Below are 21,760 nucleotides of genomic sequence, written 5' to 3' on the forward strand. Positions count from 1 at the left end.
CATTTTACACATACCATTACAATATTGTGGATTCACAGTGTGTCCTTTTGTGCTGCTAATCTGAAACTCACCAGGCCCAAACCCATGAGTGCCACAGGTTTACATAAACAGATGTCATAAATCAAATGGTGTCACGTGCATCTGTTAGTACTGTGTAATGATTATTTGAATAAACATGTCAAACACAGTGATTGCTACACTAATAGTCATTTATTATTAATAATAATAATAATAATAGGCTAGAAAAGTTAGACTGAAAAGCAAAAATTCACAATATCCATGGGATGTGTGATAAATGAAACAAAAACATCAATTTTGTACATGCTTGTCATGCTCCGAGTCCACAAATTGACACGTTAAATACATAAACTGACTCTTGTGTATAATGTTGAAAAGTAGTCATTTAAAATAATGAGTTTATTTCGTCTACACATTTTTTGGATGGATGTAGATGGCAGTCCTCTCTCAGCTTAGACTTAAATAAATAAAAATAGAAAACCCAGCTTATCAATGCAGGAAATGTCATGCATCTTGCATGTGACACCTAGAGGACATCTTTAATTACTGGCATGAGACTCAACTGTTCCTCTTTTCAGGCTCCTGCGGGTTTATGAAGGTCAGCACACGAAGGAGCTGTGGCAGAATGACGAGTCTTTCCGGTCTGTAGTTTAACACAGTGGTTCTCAAACTGAGGGGCGCAGAATGTAAGTATATATTACTGTTCGCATCCTAAAAATACTATAGGGGCCCAAGCATATAAATATATATATATATATATATATTATATATTATATATATATATATATATATATATATATATATATATATATATATATATATATATATATATATATATATATATATATATATATATTATTATATATAATTAGATTAGTTTAGATTAGATTAGTGTTAAATGGGAAATCTAACTGCTGGCACCACCCTATATATGGTTAAACTAAACCAATAATAATAGTTTGTTTGTTTTTTCGGAACTTACCAAAAAAAACGAGACGGGGTTTACTTTTTGTTTTTATTAACTTTAAGTGTCACCTTTTTCCGTGTTATCATAGAAAATCTAACTGGTAATCTGATATGAAATGGAAGCCGAAATCTGCTTTGCATTCATACATGTAACAGCCGGCCCTGGTCTGGGATTGCAGGACCTGGACTACATCGAAACAGCGGCCTAAATCGAGGCCCGCCCTGGGCTGCTTTTTCTTTTTTCGAACATTCACACATGAGAAAAGAAAGCCCTGAAGCAGCCCTGGTCCACCTTACATCACAAGTGTGAATGGGGTATATGATCCAAAAGACGAAAATGTTAGTAGTACTGATGATTATAGGTTAACTCCCGCTTCAGTTTTCACAGATCCGTTCCCTTTTTTATTTAACGGCACGCAATCATATCAAAGAAGTAGGCCTACAGTATGTAGCATTAAATAGATACCATATGGCCAATTAGCAGAATTAAATCACAAATACAGTGACCATGTATTAGGTCTGCTGGATGGCAGTTTCAATGTTTAAATACGTCTATAGTCACACAGGAAGAACCGCTGTAGCATTTTGTTTTTTTAGACAAAAGTAAATTATTATACTGACATCTGATCCCAGCAGATGAACATTAACAGCTTGTAAGGTGTGTGTATATTTAGATTATTCACGGATTATAACCAGTGCAAATAGACCAAATGTAAAAACAGGGGCATTTATATTAGCTTTTAGAAAGAAAGAAAAAAGTACAAATCAAGCTTTGTTGCTTTAGGTGAAGTGGTGCTTTCCTTAAGAAGAACATAAGAAAGTTTACAAACGAGAGGAGGCCATTCGGCCCATCTTGCTCGTTTGGTTGTTAGTAGCTTATTGATCCCAAAATCTCATCAAGCAGCTTCTTGAAGGATCCCAGGGTGTCAGCTTCAACAACATTACTGGGGAGTTGATTCCAGACCCTCACAATTCTCTGTGTAAAAAAGTGTCTCCTATTTTCTGTTCTGAATGCCCCTTTTTCTAAACCTCCATTTGTGACCCCTGGTCCTTGTTTCTTTTTTCAGGCTGAAAAAGTCCCTTGCTCCACACTGTCAATACCTTTTAGAATTTTGAATGCTTGAATTAGGTCGCCACGTAGTCTTCTTTGTTCAAGACTGAACAGATTCAATTCTTTTAGCCTGTCTGCATATGACATGCCTTTTAAGCCCGGAATAATTCTGGTCGCTCTTCTTTGCACTCTTTCTAGAGCAGCAATATCTTTTTTTATAGCGAGGTGACCAGAACTGAACACAATATTCAAGATGAGGTCTTACAAGTGCATTGTACAGTTTTAACATTACTTCCCTTGATTTAAATTCAACACTTTTCACAATGTATCCGAGTATCTTGTTAGCCTTTTTTATAGCTTCCCCACATTGCCTAGATGAAGACATTTCTGAGTCAACAAAAACTCCTAGGTCTTTTTCATAGATTCCTTCTCCAATTTCAATATCTCCCATATGATATTTATAATGTACATTTTTATTTCCTGCGTGCAGTACCTTACACTTTTCTCTATTAAATGTCATTTGCCATGTGTCTGCCCAGTTCTGAATCTTGTCTAGATCATTTTGAATGACCTTTGCTGCTGCAACAGTGTTTGCCACTCCTCCTACTTTTGTGTCGTCTGCAAATTTAACAAGTTTGCTTACTATACCAGAATCTAAATCATTAATGTAGATTAGGAATAGCAGAGGACCTAATACTGATCCCTGTGGTACACCGCTGGTTACCACACTCCATTCTGAGGTTTTTCCTCTAATCAGTACTTTCTGTTTTCTACATGTTAACCACTCCCTAATCCATGTACATGTGTTTCCTTGAATCCCAACTGCGTTCAGTTTGAGAATTAATCTTTTGTGCGGGACTTTGTCCTTGAACCTTACCGCAGGAACATAACGTAGCATCCAGGCACTGTATCTTTTGCTGGCACAGCAATGTACATACAAAAAAAAACACAAATAATCCATGCAAACAACTGCATTAAAATTAATTCTGAATTGCTTGGAGTTTCTTTTTCAACCCCCACCCCATCTAATAAGCCTATCTAATAAGCAGTATTTCAGAAAATCCCATTAATTCCATTAAAAATTTTAATTACAGTGAATCTATACATACCATACTAGTGCACAAGAGACAGAACCAGTGAATTGCAAGAATGCTATTGCACGGTGCACTACCAACAAGATGAAAAAATAGATATTTCATTTGGGTTACTGAATGGCCTTGTGAAGCCTGGAATGGATCAAACTCCTAAATGCCACTTGTAGACACCAGGATCGTTTGTAACCAAACCGAGACCATCTCCTAATTTGGCAAAATCTAGCTGTTTTAGATGTTAGTCATATATCTGTAAACGAACTGAGCAGACTTGAATGTGTGCCAAGTTTTGAAATTAACTATATGTCAAAGGGCCCTATAACTCAGTGGAACTCAAGTGTTACAAGTAGGGCTGTGTTCAAAGGTTTGTTCGCAAAAATTCAAAGGTAGTTCTAAACCCACAGTTATTGTTTCGTAGAGCAGGACAAACATATAATATCACTGTGTGTCATCAATAAATTTAATTGATGTTTATATATATTTGTTTACAGAAGACAAAAATCGCCAGAATGATTAACACAGAAAAAAAGGGCAGGCCCCAGCTGGCGTAGGAATATGGTCAAAACGAACATCGATCTCTGTTGCAATTAACTGATGCCATTATATAAGCCTAACTCTCCGAAAGGTAAACCTAATACATCTATGGGAACAAATAAATTATTACATCCCCTGTCTGTAGTTAAGCAGAAAAGTAATATTAATAATAAGTATTATATACCAGTGATCTTGAAATGCATCTAGCATTGTTGTCAAGGGCATCCATCATCTGACAACAGAACAGCACATCTATTGCCATTCAGCTAGTGGCTTACTGCAGCTCCATTTGATGCTCCGTGTGTGCGTGTATTCCTCTGCAGGAGCAATAGCACCAACTCCTGACTATGGTATCCATGGCAATGGATGGTACCAATACTACATACAGGGGAGCAGTTTGTAGAGAACACATAATGTGACATTCATTTTAGAGTCAAACTGCAGAAAACGATCAAACCCACTTCTTCAAAACCTATCTATACAATACTTACCGGCCCACTTAAGCCCCTTTCACACTGGCATTCTCTACCCGGGTCAGAACCTACCCAGGTCAGGACCCGGTGTCATGCGGGTCGGCTACGCTTTCATCCAAGCTTCTCTGGAGTAAACCGTTGAGGCCCAAATTTTGATTAGAGTAAATGCTTCTTCATTCCTGATGCAATCTGTCTCATGGTGTGTTTCAATCAACAAAAATATGGCTAAACAGAAACGTTCCTTATGGAAGTGAAACCTTCATGCAGACATAGCTGTTTGTTATTTTTATGGCTTACGAATGGCCGTCATGCATTTTGGCTCACTCAGCACGGGTCAAAGTGTGTCGGTAACCCAGGTAAGTGGTTTCACACTACTCAGGATTGTGACCCAGGTAGCCAGAGCCGAGGTAGAAGTGCCACTGTGAAAGGGGCTTAAGACTGCTTTTATAGTGTCAACTAAGACATGAGGGAAACATGAGACTTTATACTGTAGTACATTATGTCTCTAATAGGCCTATACTATATTATACTATGTATCCATACTCTCTGATGAATTGTAACCAAAATATTTGTGTAAGTCCTTATCTCGTATCAGTTAACCTTAGTGAAAAGTAAATATTCCCTGTTTGAAAAAGCATGACTGATTTTTATATACAGTAACAATTTAAAAAAAATAAAAAGACGTTAATTGGTCTACTTATAGTCCAGTAGAAATTTAACAGTTAAGGTAAGGCACCTTTTTTTTTTATTTATTTATTTTTATGCTGGAATTTATTAGTCACATCACGACAACTGTTACATTTGATCAAATGGTACTGTAGACTAATATTTAAATGTTCTACCTGTCCGACTGTAGTTAATTTTACTGTATATCATGTTGAATGTGAAAACATCACTTTCAGGCATAAAATTAATCCTACAAATGATGATATGGGCTATTCTAATACTGGTTACTTCTTGGAACCAATATAGTCCTATTTTAGGTAAGCTGATTCTTACAATTACAGAATTCAAACCACAAAAAATAAATAATCATCTGCAATTTAAACAAAAGAACAGGCTGCATCGCTGATGAGTACCTGAATTGCTCTGCACTTAATCTACTGCACTGATACTAAAAATATAACAGCATGTACAATATCTAGTGGCTTATTCTGGATTGACCCTAGTACTGTAAGATATCACTACTCAGTGGAACACATACCGCACGAGTGGCACGGCTCAAATAAAAAACACTTTGTATTCCACTATGCTAAAGCTAAAGGTTTTGTTCAGTTTTTTGTTTTGTAGGTTTCTAATATTTGTACAAAAGATACAGAGATAGCAGTATCTCTACATTATCAAGTGAAAACAGAGTACCAAAAGATATTTGACAACCCCTGATCAATTTGGTACAAGATGCTACTTGATATCGGTTATGCTTGCATGACATACATGGGTTACAGTAGCAGCAGTGATAAGCCACTGTGTTGGGATTTACATCTTGCTAAACCAATGCTTATCACTTCTATGTAAAAAAAAAAAAAAAAAAACGAAAATGCATGTACAATACTGTATCCCCCACAAAGGCTGTAATAACCATTGTAACAAAACAATTTTTGTTGTAACAAGTGCCCATTGAATGTTTGACCAAACAAATTCCCCAAGATATAGCTTTCTTTAACAATGGGGGGAAAAAAGCACCGTAACCAGTATGCCTAACGTTAGCAATTGTGAAACTTAAGTCAGCCAGCATGCATACTTTTTCTAAAGTTAGACCCATGCGTTCCTGAAACAAAAGAGAAAGTGTGTCTTCTGACTTTGCTGCTGATGTGTACAGACGACTTCTATAGATCCTGCACCAGTTTTAATTGGAGCAGTTCTTTTTCAACAGGAATAATGCAGATTTTAAGTCACAGGAGACAGCACACAAACAGGAGCGGTGGAGCATCAGACTAAATCATACTACAGATAACATTTTTTGTAAATAAATACAAATAGGTTCAAAACAAAGTCAAGCTGGTTGATCTCAAAACACCACGGTGCAGCACCTAGAGATTACAGTGCAGTATGTTCTGACACAGCTCAATCTTGTTCATAAAAAACAGATGAAAACAAATCCATGACTACCACTTACTATTTTATAAGAGGCAATATTGTGAAATTTTAACAGAATGTAGGACTATATAGTACATGCTTCTTTTTTTAAGTTGATTTATAAAACATGAATGCAGTATACATATGTTAGTAGTTTACCACAGTCTCTTATGGTTTACATGTGTCTTTTCTTTCACACTTTTGCCCTTCCTAAATCTTAAAATCAACTGTACTGGAAATACTAAATTACCTACAAGATACAAACAAAATACAAAGCTAAACCTCACTATTTATACAACCAAATATTAGGCACACCAAATCTTATTAACTATTTTATAAGTACAGGGGTTTGATTTAAAAATTCCTAAAACATGTTATTAATATTAAGAAATGCTATGCATATTACAGCAAGGAAAGATAATACAGCGGTAGAAGTGACCTTGCCATTTTCAAACTTTCATTTAGCATGTGAAAATTCTAAACAATTAGAAATTGTAGCACACACACTGCAGGACAAAGAGTTTCTGCATTTGACTGAGCTGATCTCTTAAAAGTCACTGTGTTAGCTTCAGCCTTGTGACTAAGAGCTAGAGATAACTTTTTTCATACATGCAGGTGTTACAATATTACTTTTGTAAGACAATACACAGAATGCAAAACGGGACACAGTAGTACTGTAGCAGTATACATTCGGGAATCAGTCCCCTACACCTGTAAATATAAAACAGTAGAGTTGTAGCTACTCTAGAAATCTCTTCAATGTGCTTGTGTGTCTCCAGTGTGCCAGGAAGAACACATGGGCTTCTAGATTATTCTAGAATGTTCAATTTGTAAAAGCTCCATAAAATCTGATTTCTGAACGACCTCTGACTGTAAAAATCATTAGCCTTTCTCGGATTATGTATTCTTTGGCCAAAATTCAACTTTCAAAACGAGATATACTGTAGGAATGCCTCGAACAGTGGTTTAAGCCAGTATACGCATTACTTAAATTCAGCTCTGAATCTCCTTTAATCAGGCATGGCTTGACATTTTCTTCATTCAGGGCCAAGTTTGCAAACTTAGTAAATATGTCCTTGTCTTCGTGTTGTACAGGAGTCGCATATAATTGATATAACCAGTAAGATCATTCAAATAAATTGACTAGTATTTACAGGGCTGTCAATGGCAGTTCACTTTACACTCCGCAACCCTACCGTGGCTGACTGATGAGGCAGGACGGTTTTGTTTACATGCACACACCTACAAATGATAACCTATTAACACCCTACGTTGTAATATTCTGTTTTTAAAAATACAGTTTTAAATGATCAAAAATGTGTCCTCAACGTTCCATATTATTATTTTCACAAATACCCGAACAGTGTATATGTTGCAGGTGGGAGATACGCGTTTTACATTCCTCAGTGTCATCGTGTGACTGCTGTGTAAGAGATAGGCCTACACCACACCCCTTGACCTTACGCAGCGAAGGTGCGTCAACGCAAATACAGTATTTCTTCACACACTGAACACAACCATATATTTCTTCACAATTGTGCCACTTGACCCTTTCATAACGTTTTACCGTACCTTCAGCTGATGCTTTCGGTGTTGCCCTGCTATATCCCATACCTTTACATCTTCGCCCAACCAAAGAAGTCAACATGTAAAATCCGATACATTTAACCCAAAAGTCTTTACAGCCCATTTAATTTTTACAGGTTTTTGTTGGTTTATGTTTGAAAAAGAATCAACCACTTTTTAGGTTGTATATATCTACACTATTGCATACGTATTTTACTGTAAAAAAGAAATAAATAAATAAATAAATAAATAAAAAAGTATTCCCCTTTACCGTGCTAAGCAAAGACATTTTATTTCACCTCGTACAATACTTACTTTTCTGAAGCGGCCTCTTTGCTGCTAATATTATCAAGCTTTTGCTGTTGATTAGCAGATATCACACCTTCCGATTTGGTACAGAAACCCACATAACCGTTTCCCAAGGATCTACTCCAGGCTGACGGCTGAAGCAAGGATCGGTATCGCCCGGCGTGGTGGTACATGAATTTAGACAGCACTTTGACATCAGGGCAGGCAGTACTAAAGCAGTAGCAGACCGCTAGCGTTTTATTTTTACCAATAACCGGCAAAGGACGCTTTAGGCTGAACTGAAACAACTCCTTTAACACAGCCGAAGACCTAAATTGTAACATGTTTTAATCTCGGAGCGGCAGTTATTTGAATAATTGTAATTCTAAAATGAATATAAATAAGAAACAACCCCGACAGTCTCTCTGTTCTATTTTCTGTGAAATGACTCATTCGTAACATCTCGATCCACTTGCAATCCTTGGACTGCACGCCCATTTAAATCCTATTGGTAGTCTTATTTGAGGGCTCTCTCATTTCTGTGTTCTGATTAGGGCGGTGACATATCGCTCAAATTAATGTCTGCATCACTTCCTACACACACGATTTGCCAGCGGGGATTTCCAGGCGGTGGATAAGAGAGATAGAACTGTTATACATGAAATTTGTTATACATGAAAACAATAGGAATGTGGCAATTGACAAGTTAATTTCTACAAATACACCCTATGGTTATTCCATTTAAGGTCAAAAAACTTCCATAGTAAAACATTTCATTTTTGGCTGTCGTAGGAAACCTTCCTGTCTTACAGACCTGTGTCATTTCAGAAGTAGAAGCCGGTTGCAAGTGTTCCTTGTTGTGTCACAGAGTATGGGTTTTTGCGCCTTCAACTAAAGATACCCTTGTCATGATACAGCAGAGTGCAGAAGTCTAATGGAGAATGTAAAATAGTAAACAGAAACCAATTAATTTTAGTTTACTGTGAAATGGCGATTATGGAACACTGCAGCTTTAATAATCCACAGAGAGTGAGCTTTGAGGCTAGTAAACTAAAACACACCTATTGATTTATCATGATGACTCACTAATTAGGTGAAACAGTGGTTTGTTGCAGATTGAAATGAATATCGATTTTCTTAACTTTGTTGGGAGTCTAAATTGAATGACGTGCACAGTACCACCACATTGGTTGAACCTGTTGTTAGTTCATACATAATTACTAGCACTTGCTATTCAATCTAATCATATCATGTCATGAATATGGCATGGATAAATCTTGTCTAAGACTGTTTGGGGCAGATTTACCATCATAATACTAATATGTTTTGATCCTACATTTTAGCTTATTCATTCCTGTTAGAGACAAAATAGATCAATGAACGTTCTGCAGCATGTTGAAACCACCAACATCAGTTGAATTGCTATGATGGGGCTACGGTGGGAATATGAATAGGCAATCTCAGGCATTAATAAATACATCTCCATTATAAACAAGGCAGGATATCTTTAGCTGCTTTAACTTAAGAGTGTCAAACATCATCACTTTGTTGATGAGTTTACCAGATCAAATTTTATCCCCACTTGTATTTTAAGGTGAACAGATGAGTTAGGTTTGTGTATCTTTTGAAGTGGACAATCCTGGCACACCACAATATCATAACACTTTATTTTTTTTTTTTAGCTCAGTGTGCATTGTAACACAGCTATCAAATCATAGCACCTGTAAGTTGCATTTCAAAACACAAGCAAGTTTTGGGAATTAACATAAAGAAAGAATACACCTAAAAGAATAACCACTTCATTATGTTTTCTCAAAGTGGTTTATTAATATTAATGGAAGAATCATGTTGTTTGTTTGGTTTTTTGTCTTTACAAATAATTAAAAGAGCTTGTTCCTTCTTGGGCTGCTCCAGAGGGCTCCAGAGCTGTGGGTCGCCCCCTTGTACCCTGCCTCCTCTCCCAGAGTCCTGCACTAAGGTACACATGAAAGAAGAAAATAAACAGAAGAACAAATTTTAGGGTGTTTTTCTATAAAGTAACAGTAGGCCTCGTCGTTTATTCAAATTCAGAATGTGGCCTCCTTATACACTACACTTAAAAACAAATTTAGCTTCACTAGGCCTCTGTAAATCTTAAACAGTATGCAGAGTCTGAAAAACCTTCGGGAACGTAAAAAAAAAAAAAAAAAAAAAAAAAAAAAAAGAAAGTTTTTCAAATAACTCTGCATTTAACTTCTTACTAATACACTGTCTTGACAGGTGATTTTGAAAATTGGCGCCACATGACCAAAACACAGGAATGTTTTGACAAACAATGCATTTCTAAAGAACATCATAGACCTGTTTTTCAAATTCAGTATCATGAATATTGAGCGTTGCAGTGACTGTTTAGGTGTTGTAGTGATTGGGAAGTTCAAGTTCAGTATCATGAATATTAAGTATTGCAGTGATTGGGAAGATTACCTTTTTGATACCAAGTATTAGGTTAATGGCAATAGCAATAGAATAAAACAACGTGTTTCTGATGTTTTTAAGTCTCAAACAGATATATTAATGTTAATGAAGGAATCACATTGTCTTTATAAATAATTGAGAGGCTTTTCCTTCTTGGGCTGTCCTATCAGGCTGCATAGTTGTGCGACAGGTTAGCCGAGCAGTAATGACGTTCCGACCGGAAAGCTGTCAGAGAAACACGCAGAGATGGGCTCTGGGCACAGAGGGTCTGACCTCCTGATGGCTTCTTTATCTCCTCTTCCATCTCCAGATCCTCCATCTTCATATCTTCTAGTATTAGTTTCTCCTCGTCTCTTTCTGAGTTCTATCCTTCCATTTCCTTCTATTATCTTTTCTTTCATCCGTTGCTCCTTTTCCCTTCTTTTGTCTATCTCCTTGGTTTTTCTCCCTGTCTTTGTTGCTCAGTGTGAGTCCACTTCCTCTGCCTCTCTTCCTCTCTCTCCCTCTCCCAACACTCTCTCTAGTACTTTCCTCTCCTGCTGTTCCTTTCCCTCCACAGCACATACAACAGTTAGGCATTATTATTAAACAGGGTATAGCACAGCTTGTGTCTTCAATACTGCAAGAGATATGTTATTAGATCATTTATTTTTATGGCCTGATCCTCTTTATTACATCAGCAGCTTTTTGATCTGTAAAAGGAGAAATTGATGACATCAATAGTGGACTGATGGCATAATGCAAGATACTGCATCACTGATGTTGTCACTGGTAGATGTTGGTTGTAATGCAGTCTATTTGAGATTTGCCATAAACATCCTCATTGCTAATGTGTGTAACAGGCAAAGAACAGTGGAGCGCTTTTAAAACGAAAATATATATATATATATATTATATATATATATATATATATATATATATATATATATATATATATATATATTTATTTTTTTATTTCTTGTTTAACATACCTCACTCAAGGGAGTGTGCTTTTGAAAAAAGTGGTTTTATTTCAAGTGCAGCCTGTTTGGTTCAGTTCTCTTGCTGCATGTATGAGAGCTGTAGTTTCCCTCCAAGCCTTGCACAGTGATGGATAGTTAGCGCCAGCACAGTACTCACTGACCAAGCCCAATTCCAGATTTTTTCAGCATGAGTCACTTCCCAGTTTTTGCGTGTGGAAATGCAAGCACAATCCATGTGAGATTGGAGAACGTCAACGAAACAATTGAATACTTGTGGTGGAGCATTCTTGGAATCCCAAAACATCCATATAAGCATTAAATGAAGGCAGGTAACATTTCCTCTGATGAGACATGGACACTTACTGTACCCTGGTGTGCACAGTGCTCCAACATCATGTTCACTTTAACACTAAAATACACAATAATGAATTGTGTCAGTTTAGTAAAGCAAACTCTGCTGCAGCTCAGGAAGGAAAACAGAAATTTAACGAGAAATTGCGTTTTTTTTTTTTTTTTTTAAATGGTGTTTGCCTAATAGTAAAGATATTTCACAGGAAGCACAGAAGAGTTTCAGTATTTTTTTTAAAGTAAAAACTTTGCCAAGTAACTGTACATAAACAAACCAAAAAAAAAAAACATTATTATTTCCCCAACCCTATCCAGAAATTCAACCGTCATACCGTTTTAACTTTTTAAACGTACTGATAAGATTATCTAGCAGTGATCTGCTCTTCAGTCATTGTACTCCGACTCTACTGACCGTACCCAAACCTATTAAAATATAAAGTTCAATGTCCTATTCACAGCACTGTTTGGATTTGACCTTGACAGAAGCCTAGGGCTGAAATACCTGCTTGCTGAAGTGGTCTTCCAGACCTGGGTATGCTGTTAAGTGAAGTTATTTTCAAGGGTTACCAATTATTTATTTATTAGACTGGGGGCTTGTCACAGACCCGGAAGATACAGACACGAGAGTAGTACTGGCTTATTGAAACGCGCTGCTTGTGCCTTTATTTAATAAATGGAAGATTTAAACAAAAACTAAGAAAAAGGAACAAAACAGACAAATAATAACTATAATAGAAAATGAAGTATCATGCTGGTTTTGAGCCAGCACGTACAGCATTTGTTTTGTTTTCTACTATTAGCGTTTACCTCTCCGTTCCCGTTCTCTACTCCTCGACTCTCTCTCCTCGCCCAATGAGCCTGGAGGCTGAAGCCTTAATTACTCATAATCAAAATATTACTTTTTTAAGGCTTCAGCCACATGTCCACGAGGTTTATAGGGATGGGGAATAATAATATATTAATAATACTAATACAATACAAATAGTGCAACTACATAAAAAGGGGCGGGCACCCCATCACACTCACAGCACACATGACCTTCACTGTCACCTCCCCCTTAAAATCCCAAAAGTTTTTTTCAAAGTTCTGGGGTGGGAACGGAGGTTTCCTCTGGCACACCAGTGGCAACATGGGCCAGTGGCACGCAGGCGGCAGCCCCCGGCGGTGGCATGCAGACGTCCCCAGGCAGGCGACGCCAGGCAAGGCATCCCCGGGCGATGGCGGCTCAGCAGCCCTGGGAGTTGTAGGCTCGGTGGGACAGGCAAACCCAGACAACGGCAGCAGCGGACCCTCGGGAAGCGATGGCGAGAGGGGAGCCTCCAGCCAAGCAAGCGGCAGCGGGAGCTCCACTTCTCCCCCTGGTGATGGAGGAGGGAGTTGTAGTTAGTCTCCCTCTGGCAGGGGAGGTGGGAGCTGCAAGTAGTTTTCTTATGGATGTGAAGATGGGAGATGCAGGCAGTCATCCTCCAGCCACAGGAAGATGCAGATGGGCGTGGCTCCTCTCGCCCGGAAGCGGGCCTGTTGTGGCAGCCCTATCTCAGCAGCCAAGCAATTCATTACTACGGCTACCATGGCTGAGACGGGCGCTGTGTGGTGATGTTGCTCCCAACTCTCCTACTGCGTCTGTCTCCTCCTTCAGGGCCGCTGGATATTCGGGCTGTTGCAGAGCTTGCTGCTGCTGCCTCTTGCGGCTGCTCTTTCCTATTTTCTTTTTTTCAAAAATATTTTTTTCCCATCGCAGGGCTCATTTACAGTGAGTGTGCTATCAAGGCAACAACAACAGCGGTGAACAAGTATTTGTAAAACTAGAGATGCAGCCTTAAGCAAAGAACTGGGACATGTGACTCAAGAATATATAATAATAATAATTTGTATAGTACCTTTCATAGTGGACCACCATCACAAACAGCTTTATAAAATATGAGATTAAGGGGTGGGAACTATGCGAACAACGTCTCACCCGAAAGACAGAGCACGAGTGATTTGCTCCCGGACACGCAATAAGTCAGTGGCTGAGCTGAGATTTGAACCATGGACCTCCTAGTTACAAGCCTGTTTCTTTAAACGCTGGACCACACAGGCTCCTCATTAAACAGCTGTCACAAAAAACTGGAATATACTTTTTAATTATATAGCTTTGTAAGGATCATTGTCTCACAACCATAGTTAACACATAGGGAAAGCATGGTACGCAGAGGTATGGTGAAGGACACTGTTAAAAACATGGAAAATTATGATAAACTATGCTAAATGCATAGTATTCCCATGTGGAAAGCATGAGAAAACTACAAAATTAAGGTGTAAAAAATAGACATACGCCTTAAAGTCATCACAACAATTTGCTGTAGCAGTTACATTTCATATAAATATAGGGTATATAACCTAGGCAATACATCCCTGTTTAATATTTTTAATTCATAATATGATATTTTTGCAGTCTTTGTGAGTTCACTGTAAAAGTAGAATTCATTCAGCTAAATTGCTTTTGCATATCCCATCTCTGCTGCACGAATAACTTAGGCATCCACTTTGAAAAAAAATCTGAAAATTCCTTTTGAATCATAGTTATAAAGTAAAGCAGCTGCTGGTACTTTTAATTTAGAAAATTCTGAAAAGACTGTATTCTTGGGTTACAGCACCCTCTGCTGGCCTACTCTTGAACACCACAATTACATATTCAAGTTTTGGAAAAATAACTGAGAACCCATAATGTAATGGCTTCCTTTTCCTAGCAGAATGAATGGGTAAAGCATTTTAAAGTATGATGGGCTATATTCTCAAAGCTGTTTACCACAACTTGTAGGAAGTTCAGGAGAAAAAAAAACTTTCTGGTTTCTGGTTTGGTAACTGGATTGGTTGGATTTTCCTTTTTGAAATAATGAAAATTTGAAGTAAGAGCCAAGATATCTGTATGCGTGTATGTCACACACTTTACATACCGGTTAACTCCATTTGAACATGGTTAAGACAAAATCTGGGTATATACAGTATGAAGGAATCTGTACAGTACATGCATGTGTCTGTATGCCACACTCACCAGTCTACAAATTCATAGAGTGGTTATCTGCTTTTTCTTGATACTGATAGCTCTCATTTTGTATGGAGATGTTCTCTGTAACTTAATATTGTATAATGCACATGTTCATATTATTTCCTCCCACTATGTCTAATATTTGTCATGCTCCCAATTTTGTATTTATCATCTTATAATAATAATAATATCTGTATTTTTATATAGCGCCTTTCATAGTGGACTACCGTCACAAAGTGCTTTACAGAGGTAGGCTGTGAACTGTGCATTACATGCAGAGTCACTTACAATAGGACATTGATTTAAGATCTCATCTGCAGGATGGAGCAAAAGGAGGTTAAGTGACTTGCTGTGGGGAAAATTAATGATTGAATATAATTTAAATTACTAATACAGATGGTTGGAATGTATCTGTGTTTTGATTCCCCCCCCTTTTCAATTCCTGTAACCTGTTATCTTGAAATGTAAGCTGGCATTAAGACTGTAGAGAGGCAGTCAGGGTGGGTTCAGTGTGCAGGATCACTTGAATGGTGATTCGTGTTTGTGGCTTGCTTTACTGTGTGATGCGTCTGCATTCTGGGCTTGCTTTGGAGATACAGCTGTAGCATGGTAGAAATGACATGCACGAGGTTAGAGAAGGATAGCCAAACCATTATCTTTCCTCATTTTCACATTTAGAATATACTGATGAGACCATAGAGGCCAGGGCTTAGAAGTGAAGCACACAGGGTTCCCTGGTGGCTCATCTGGTAAAGGCACAGCAACATGGTGTGCAGGATTAGTCATATAGTCAGGGAAGCGCAAACTGACATCTGCAGGACGTCCTCCAGAGGCCAGTAGTTCACTGACATCCTCTCTTGAATTCCTGAGTAGAAGAGGAAATTGGTTTGGTCGTGGGATCAGAGGACGCCCACTGAACCATCAGTTCTCCTGAGCTGTGTGGGGAACTGCTGCTGCGAGAGAACATAACTGGGCACTTTAAATTAAAAATAATAAATAAACTAAAAGGAAGTGAAGCACATGAAGTAAAGGTACAGGGAAGCAGCAGTTTAACCTTCTTAATCGGTTGAAAATATGAATATTAAAGTAAAAAAATGTATATAAAAAACAAGCAAACAACTTAGTGATAATTCTGGTGAATGTCATCAAAACAGAAGTGCATGCATTTTAAAATTAGGTTGTTGTACAAGATTAGGTTACTGAATATTCACTATATCAGTATATACTCACTATATCACTATATACAGACTACACAATAACAGCATTGGTGACTGAAAAATAAGCACATAAAAAAAAATCACTATAATACTAAGAACAACCGTAGATTTACCTCTCTCGATGCAATGGGCAGGCCTGTTTCTGTGAACAGTTATTTTAAAATTGGAGTTTAAAGAACGGTTCTAGTTTACTTTTCATTAACACCAATTTACCGAGAGGGGGGATAAACTGAGTGTTTTATCTTTTAAATTGAAGCAGAAATTTATTTATTTGAATTAGTAATCTGTGAAGTTACAGTACATCCATGACATAATTTAATAGCACAGTCGGAGCTACAAATGTCCAGCTATAATCTAAAACGGAATGTTTGGATGGTGCACGCTGATTGGCTGTTGAGTTTTTTTATTACCATACAAAATAGTACAATGCTTGGGAGAATTCGTTTTTGCCAAAGCGCAGTTCAATTAGTAAATTAGCAATACACAACATATAAAACTCACAATAAATATAAACATTGTTTATAAAAATGAGTGACATTTTTATAAACAAAACAAAAATGCTTGAGCAGCTGGTGTTTTTATTGATTTGATGAAACAAAAAGAAATGGTAATCGACTTAAAAACAGTTTGTCTTGAAAATCTAACAGCCTGCTACAATAATTATGTGTTTCAATGTGTAATTCGGCTGGTCAAGAGTACTCAGTTGTGTTATGTGCCTCTGTGTTAGTCTCAATCGCACCGTATGCAGTGCTGACATACAGTGGCTTTCAAAAGTATTCACCCCCCTTGGAATTTTCCACAATTGATTGTGTTACAACATGGAATCAAAATGGATTTAATTAGGAGTTTTTGCCACTGATCAATACAAAAAAAGTCCATAATGTCAAAGTGAAAAATAAAATCTACAAATTGTACTAAATTAATTACAAATACAAAACAGAAATAGATTGATTGCATAAGTACTCACCCCCTTGAGTCAAAATTTGGTAGAGGCACCTTTGGCAACAATTACAGCCATGAGTCTATTTGGATAAATCTCTACCAACTTTCCACATCTGGACACTGCAATATTTGCCCATTCTTCTTTGCAAAATTGTTCAAGCTCCATCAAGTTGGATGGGGACCTTTGGTGAACAGCAATTTTTCCACATATTCTCAATTGGATTGAGGTTCGGGCTTTGACTGGGCCACTCCAGGACATTGTTTTTAAGCCACTCCAATGTGGCTTTGGCTGTATGTTTGGGGTCATTGTCCTGCTGGAAGATGAATCTTCTCCCAAGTCCCAGGTCTCTTGTAGACGTTAACAGGTTTTCCTCCAGGATTTCTCTGTACTTTGCTGAATCAATTTTGCCCTCTATCTTTACAAGCTTTCCAGGCCCTGATGCAGAGAAGCACCCCCATAGCATGGTGCTGCGACCACCATGCTTCACGGTAGGGATGGTGTTCTCAGGATGATGTGCAGTATTAGGCTTGTGCCAAACATAGTGCTTAGTGTTGAGGCCAAAAAGCTCTATTTTAGTCTCATCAGACCATAGACTCTTCTTCCACTTAGTCTCAGAGTATCCCACATGCCTCCTGCCAAACTCTAGCTGAGATTTGATGTGAGTTTTTTTCAACAATGGCTTTTTTTTTGCCACTCTCCCATAAAGGCGAGTTTTGTGAAGCACCCGGGCTATTGTTGCTGTGTGCACAGTGTCTCCCAGCTCAGCCATGGAAGACTGTAACTCCTTTAGAGTTACCATAGGCCTCTTGGTGGCCTTCTTGTCTAGTGCTCTTCTCGCCCGGATACTCAGTTTTTCAGGACGGCCTGTTCTAGACAGATTCACAGTTGTGCCATGTTCTCTCCATTTCTTAATAATTGACTTTATTGTGCTCAGGGGGATATTCAATGCCTTGGAAGTGTTCTTATATCCTACCCCTCATTGGTGCTTTTTGAAGAACCTTATTCTGGATTTGCTTTGAATGTTCCTTCGTCTTCATGCTGTAGTTTTTGTTAGGAAATGTGCTAATCAACTGTGGGACATCACAGAGACAGGTGTATTTAACCTGAAATCATGTGAAACACCTTAATTGCACACAGGTGGACTCCATTCAACTAATTATGTGATTTCTAAAGACAATTGGTTGCACCAGAGCTTATTTAGGTGAGTCATAGCAAAGGGGTGAATACTTATGCAATCAATTATTTTCTGTTTTACATTTGTAATTAATTTAGAACAATTTGTAGATTTTATTTTTCACTTTGACATTATGGACTTTTTTTGTGTTGATCGGTGACAAAAACTCCTAATTAAATCCATGTTGATTCCATGTTGTAACACAATAAAATGTGGAAAAGTCCAAGGGGGGTGAATACTTTTGAGAGCCACTGTAAACCTCCAGTTTACAACTAATATTGTACTTTGCTTCATGCACCAACCCAACTACAGCCGTATGTATGTTAATGTAACACAATGCATGCAGCGCACGCCCCGCACGCCGCCCTGTCATGTGCTACTTTACAAGCTCCATGTGAGCGCAATACACAAAAACCCCCTAATACTTCCTACATTTTAGACACTCCATAACTGTAGAGTTTTTTTTTAACTTGGAGATATTTTTTGTGTATGCATTGTCTTCCTGCATCTGTAGCTGAGTTTTTAAGGTCTCACATTTTGGATTTGCAATGGGATCTATAAACTATGCTGCTGCTTCCTTTCTGTAATTATGTAACATTTCCAGGTACCACTTGAAAGGAGCTGGAGGACCACCAGTGCACCACAGATTGAGATCCACTGATTTAAACAGCACAGTGCTGGTTATTAAAAGTGAACATTTGTTTAAAAAAAAAAAAAAAAAGTGAAGATGAACTTTGAAACACATTACACATTTTCTTGTATACTAAAATGAAAGCCCCCTGAGATTATATAACACAATATGCAAAAATACAGAAGAGGTGTATGACTCAAACCCAACCATTATAAGAAACAGTCTTTAATGCAACAGCAGGTAGGACAATGCATGCTCTTTGGGAATCTGTATCACGCAAATCTAGAATGCTTTTCATCTACTTGTATGGGGGAAATATTAAACTTTAAAAATACTACTGCAGTCCTCGTCATTGATCCAACCCTGTTCTAAACAATTTAGTTAAACCTAGATCCAGACCCTAAAATAGTTCATTATCTAATTTCACCTGTTAAACCTGGAGTGGAATGGTCCTCCAGGACTGTGATTGGACCTCACTGTACTACAGTATTAATTAATTAAGTAATTGATTTGAACCCTTATATAATATGCCACAACTGATTTCTTACTTCATTCAATTTATTTTGTGCTTTGTTATCACTGTCTTTCCCAGCAGAATGTTTTTTTCTTTTGTTGTTTTTTTTTTTTACGTTTCATAGTAAAATGGGTCTGATTAGATAGCAATTGGTTGAAACTCCTTTTCTGCATTGTATATGGGGGATATACTGTACAGTACGTAATCATGTAATGTTGTAATTAAAAGCATACAAACCAAAAAAGAGCTTTATGGCAAATAAATGGTGAGCATACCCAATATGTCTTAGGAATGCAGAATTTCAATAAGGCATGCATTTTATTAGACAGAAGATCGGCGCTTCATACAGAATTATTTCCAGGAGGCAAGGTAAGGAGCACTTGAGAAATTTGATGCTCTGAGCAGATTTTGTTACAGAGGCACCTTGGAAAAGCAGCCACCTGTCTTAAAGAGCCGCTTTGTTGACAGGTTAAATCAATTGTGACTGTAGTTTATCAAACAAACACTTTTTGTTAGAACAACTCCGTTCCTTTTTCATTTTTTTCTTAGTAATTTGTGTGCTTTAACAGCTTTCACACAGCTGAAGCACTCCATCCAAAAGGGTTATTTTTGTTGTAGTTTCCAGAGCAAGCCCTTTGTTGTCCTACTTTATGAAGATAAACCTCATAGGCCTACATACTGTAAGGGGACACAGGACATGCTTCCACAGCAAAGTCAGTGTGATGCCAAGAAACAAACTCAGTTGGACTTTCTGCACAATGACATTTTTTCCTTTCACATTGCAGAGCAGAAAACTTTGATAAATAGGGGCCAGGAAATAGATATGAAGCTTTTCCAGAAGAGGTAAGCAGTAAAATTCCCCTATGGGACCTGCAACATCAGCAAACTCGGAGCCTAATGAGCACATTGCTGGAAAGCTGCATCATTGTACCAGTTTGCAGTCGGTAAAAAGCATTTAATATTAAAAAATTAAAATTTGGTGGAGTTCTTTATCCAACAATATGAATGTAAATGCCTACATGCATTCATGCTGCTTCATTCAGAACTGCATACACTGTCCATTGCTAATGTCTCTGTGCAACAATAAGGTTCCTGTCACTCTCCCACCAGTGAACTGCAACCTACACAATGCGCAAGTACTGTGACATATCTGTCAGTCCTGAAGACAGTCATCTTCGAATGGGACCTGTACATGTGGGTGTTCACCGTGGTACTTTTTCAGGCGGTTTAGCACAAAGCAGTAGAGAGCCCTTTTTCTTTTGTGATGGCGTATGGATGAGTCATTAATCAGTTTCAGAATGTGTATATATGATTCAAATGCTAACGAACAGCGACGCAGGAGGCCAGTTCACAGGCGGTTTGCTTCGTTCAGCTAAATTTGTCGTTTGAGAAATTTGCCAAAACTTTTGATATACTGTCATGTTTTTTATCTTTATAAGACAAAAATAAAAGTTTGTGTGTTGGCTGATCTCCCGACCTACCAGTCAGTGGTTGTTAAGTAACCTTTTTTTATTTACTGAGGTGATGTACCAGGATGCTGCCCTGCCTTTAAATGCATTTTTTTTTTCAAATAAAGAAAGTATTGAGTTTACAGATGTAAATTGGGTCAAATATTTACAGGTGTTTCTGTATTGCAAAAGATTTGGTGAATGTTTTGAGACTTATCTTGCTTTAAAATGCAGAAAAAAAATATTAAATATGCAGTAAATACAGTGAAAGCAAGGTGAAGCCATCCAGCCTGGACTGTTTACTTGCTGTGGTAAATATTGAAGGAAGCATTGCAGTAATCAGGCATGACTAGACCTGGGGTGAGACTAGAACTGTATCAAATAAGCTTACATCTTATCTGAATTCATGTGCCTTTGGTTTTGCCGCATCCACATTGTGATATCAGGAAGACCAAGAATATCTTACAGACACCCTGCTGCACAGTAACACTGTTTTTAAGCACAGAAATGAAAACCTTCTCCACCAACATTAATGGCTGCTGAGGCAACATGTGGACTTGTTCAAAAACAGCCATATCGCTCTGCATCACAAAACCACCTTCACAGATAACACTTAAATACAAAATAGCAAAAACATTATAAATCATGGCTATAGAGTTTGTAGGACTGTTGCTGCACATATCTAGTGATGCTTCAGTGCATGACATGCGATTAAATCTTGATCATTTGATCAATATAAATGAAAGGTGCTGTCTGCTGGGGGCAGTACTAGATAGGCCAGTGTCATCCCTCCAGGGTATCAATACAATAAAGATCCTGTAGTTAACAATGTGACATGCAGGCACCCAGGGTGGAAGCTATGAACAAAGAGACAGAAATGGAAACCATGTGCAGATCAATAGCTACTCCAACATGAGCTTTCTTATTGCTGTGGCTTGCAAACCAGAGTGAAACCTGCAGGTCACAGCGGAAATG

At 37.9% G+C, this 21,760-nt stretch overlaps 1 protein-coding gene across 4 annotated transcripts in view; it reads right to left on the reverse strand.

Annotated features, from left to right (window-relative positions):
- Positions 1-8,534, reverse strand: part of LOC121322146 (glutaminase kidney isoform, mitochondrial-like) — a 39,544-nt gene extending 31,010 nt beyond the window's left edge. Inside the window, exon 1 of one of the 4 annotated variants that reach the window (XM_041261698.1) lies at positions 8,091-8,521. In XM_041261698.1, the coding sequence (XP_041117632.1) occupies positions 8,091-8,407 (317 nt within the window). In that variant the 5' untranslated portion in view covers positions 8,408-8,521. Of the gene's footprint in view, positions 1-8,090 lie in introns of all 4 variants that reach the window. The other 3 variants (XM_041261697.1, XM_041261700.1, XM_041261699.1) reach the window with 3 other exon arrangements.
- Positions 8,535-21,760: the final 13,226 nt, after the last annotated feature.

The sequence above is a fragment of the Polyodon spathula genome, chromosome 10, assembly GCF_017654505.1.
Source record: "Polyodon spathula isolate WHYD16114869_AA chromosome 10, ASM1765450v1, whole genome shotgun sequence".
Classification (NCBI taxonomy): Eukaryota; Metazoa; Chordata; class Actinopteri; order Acipenseriformes; family Polyodontidae; genus Polyodon; species Polyodon spathula.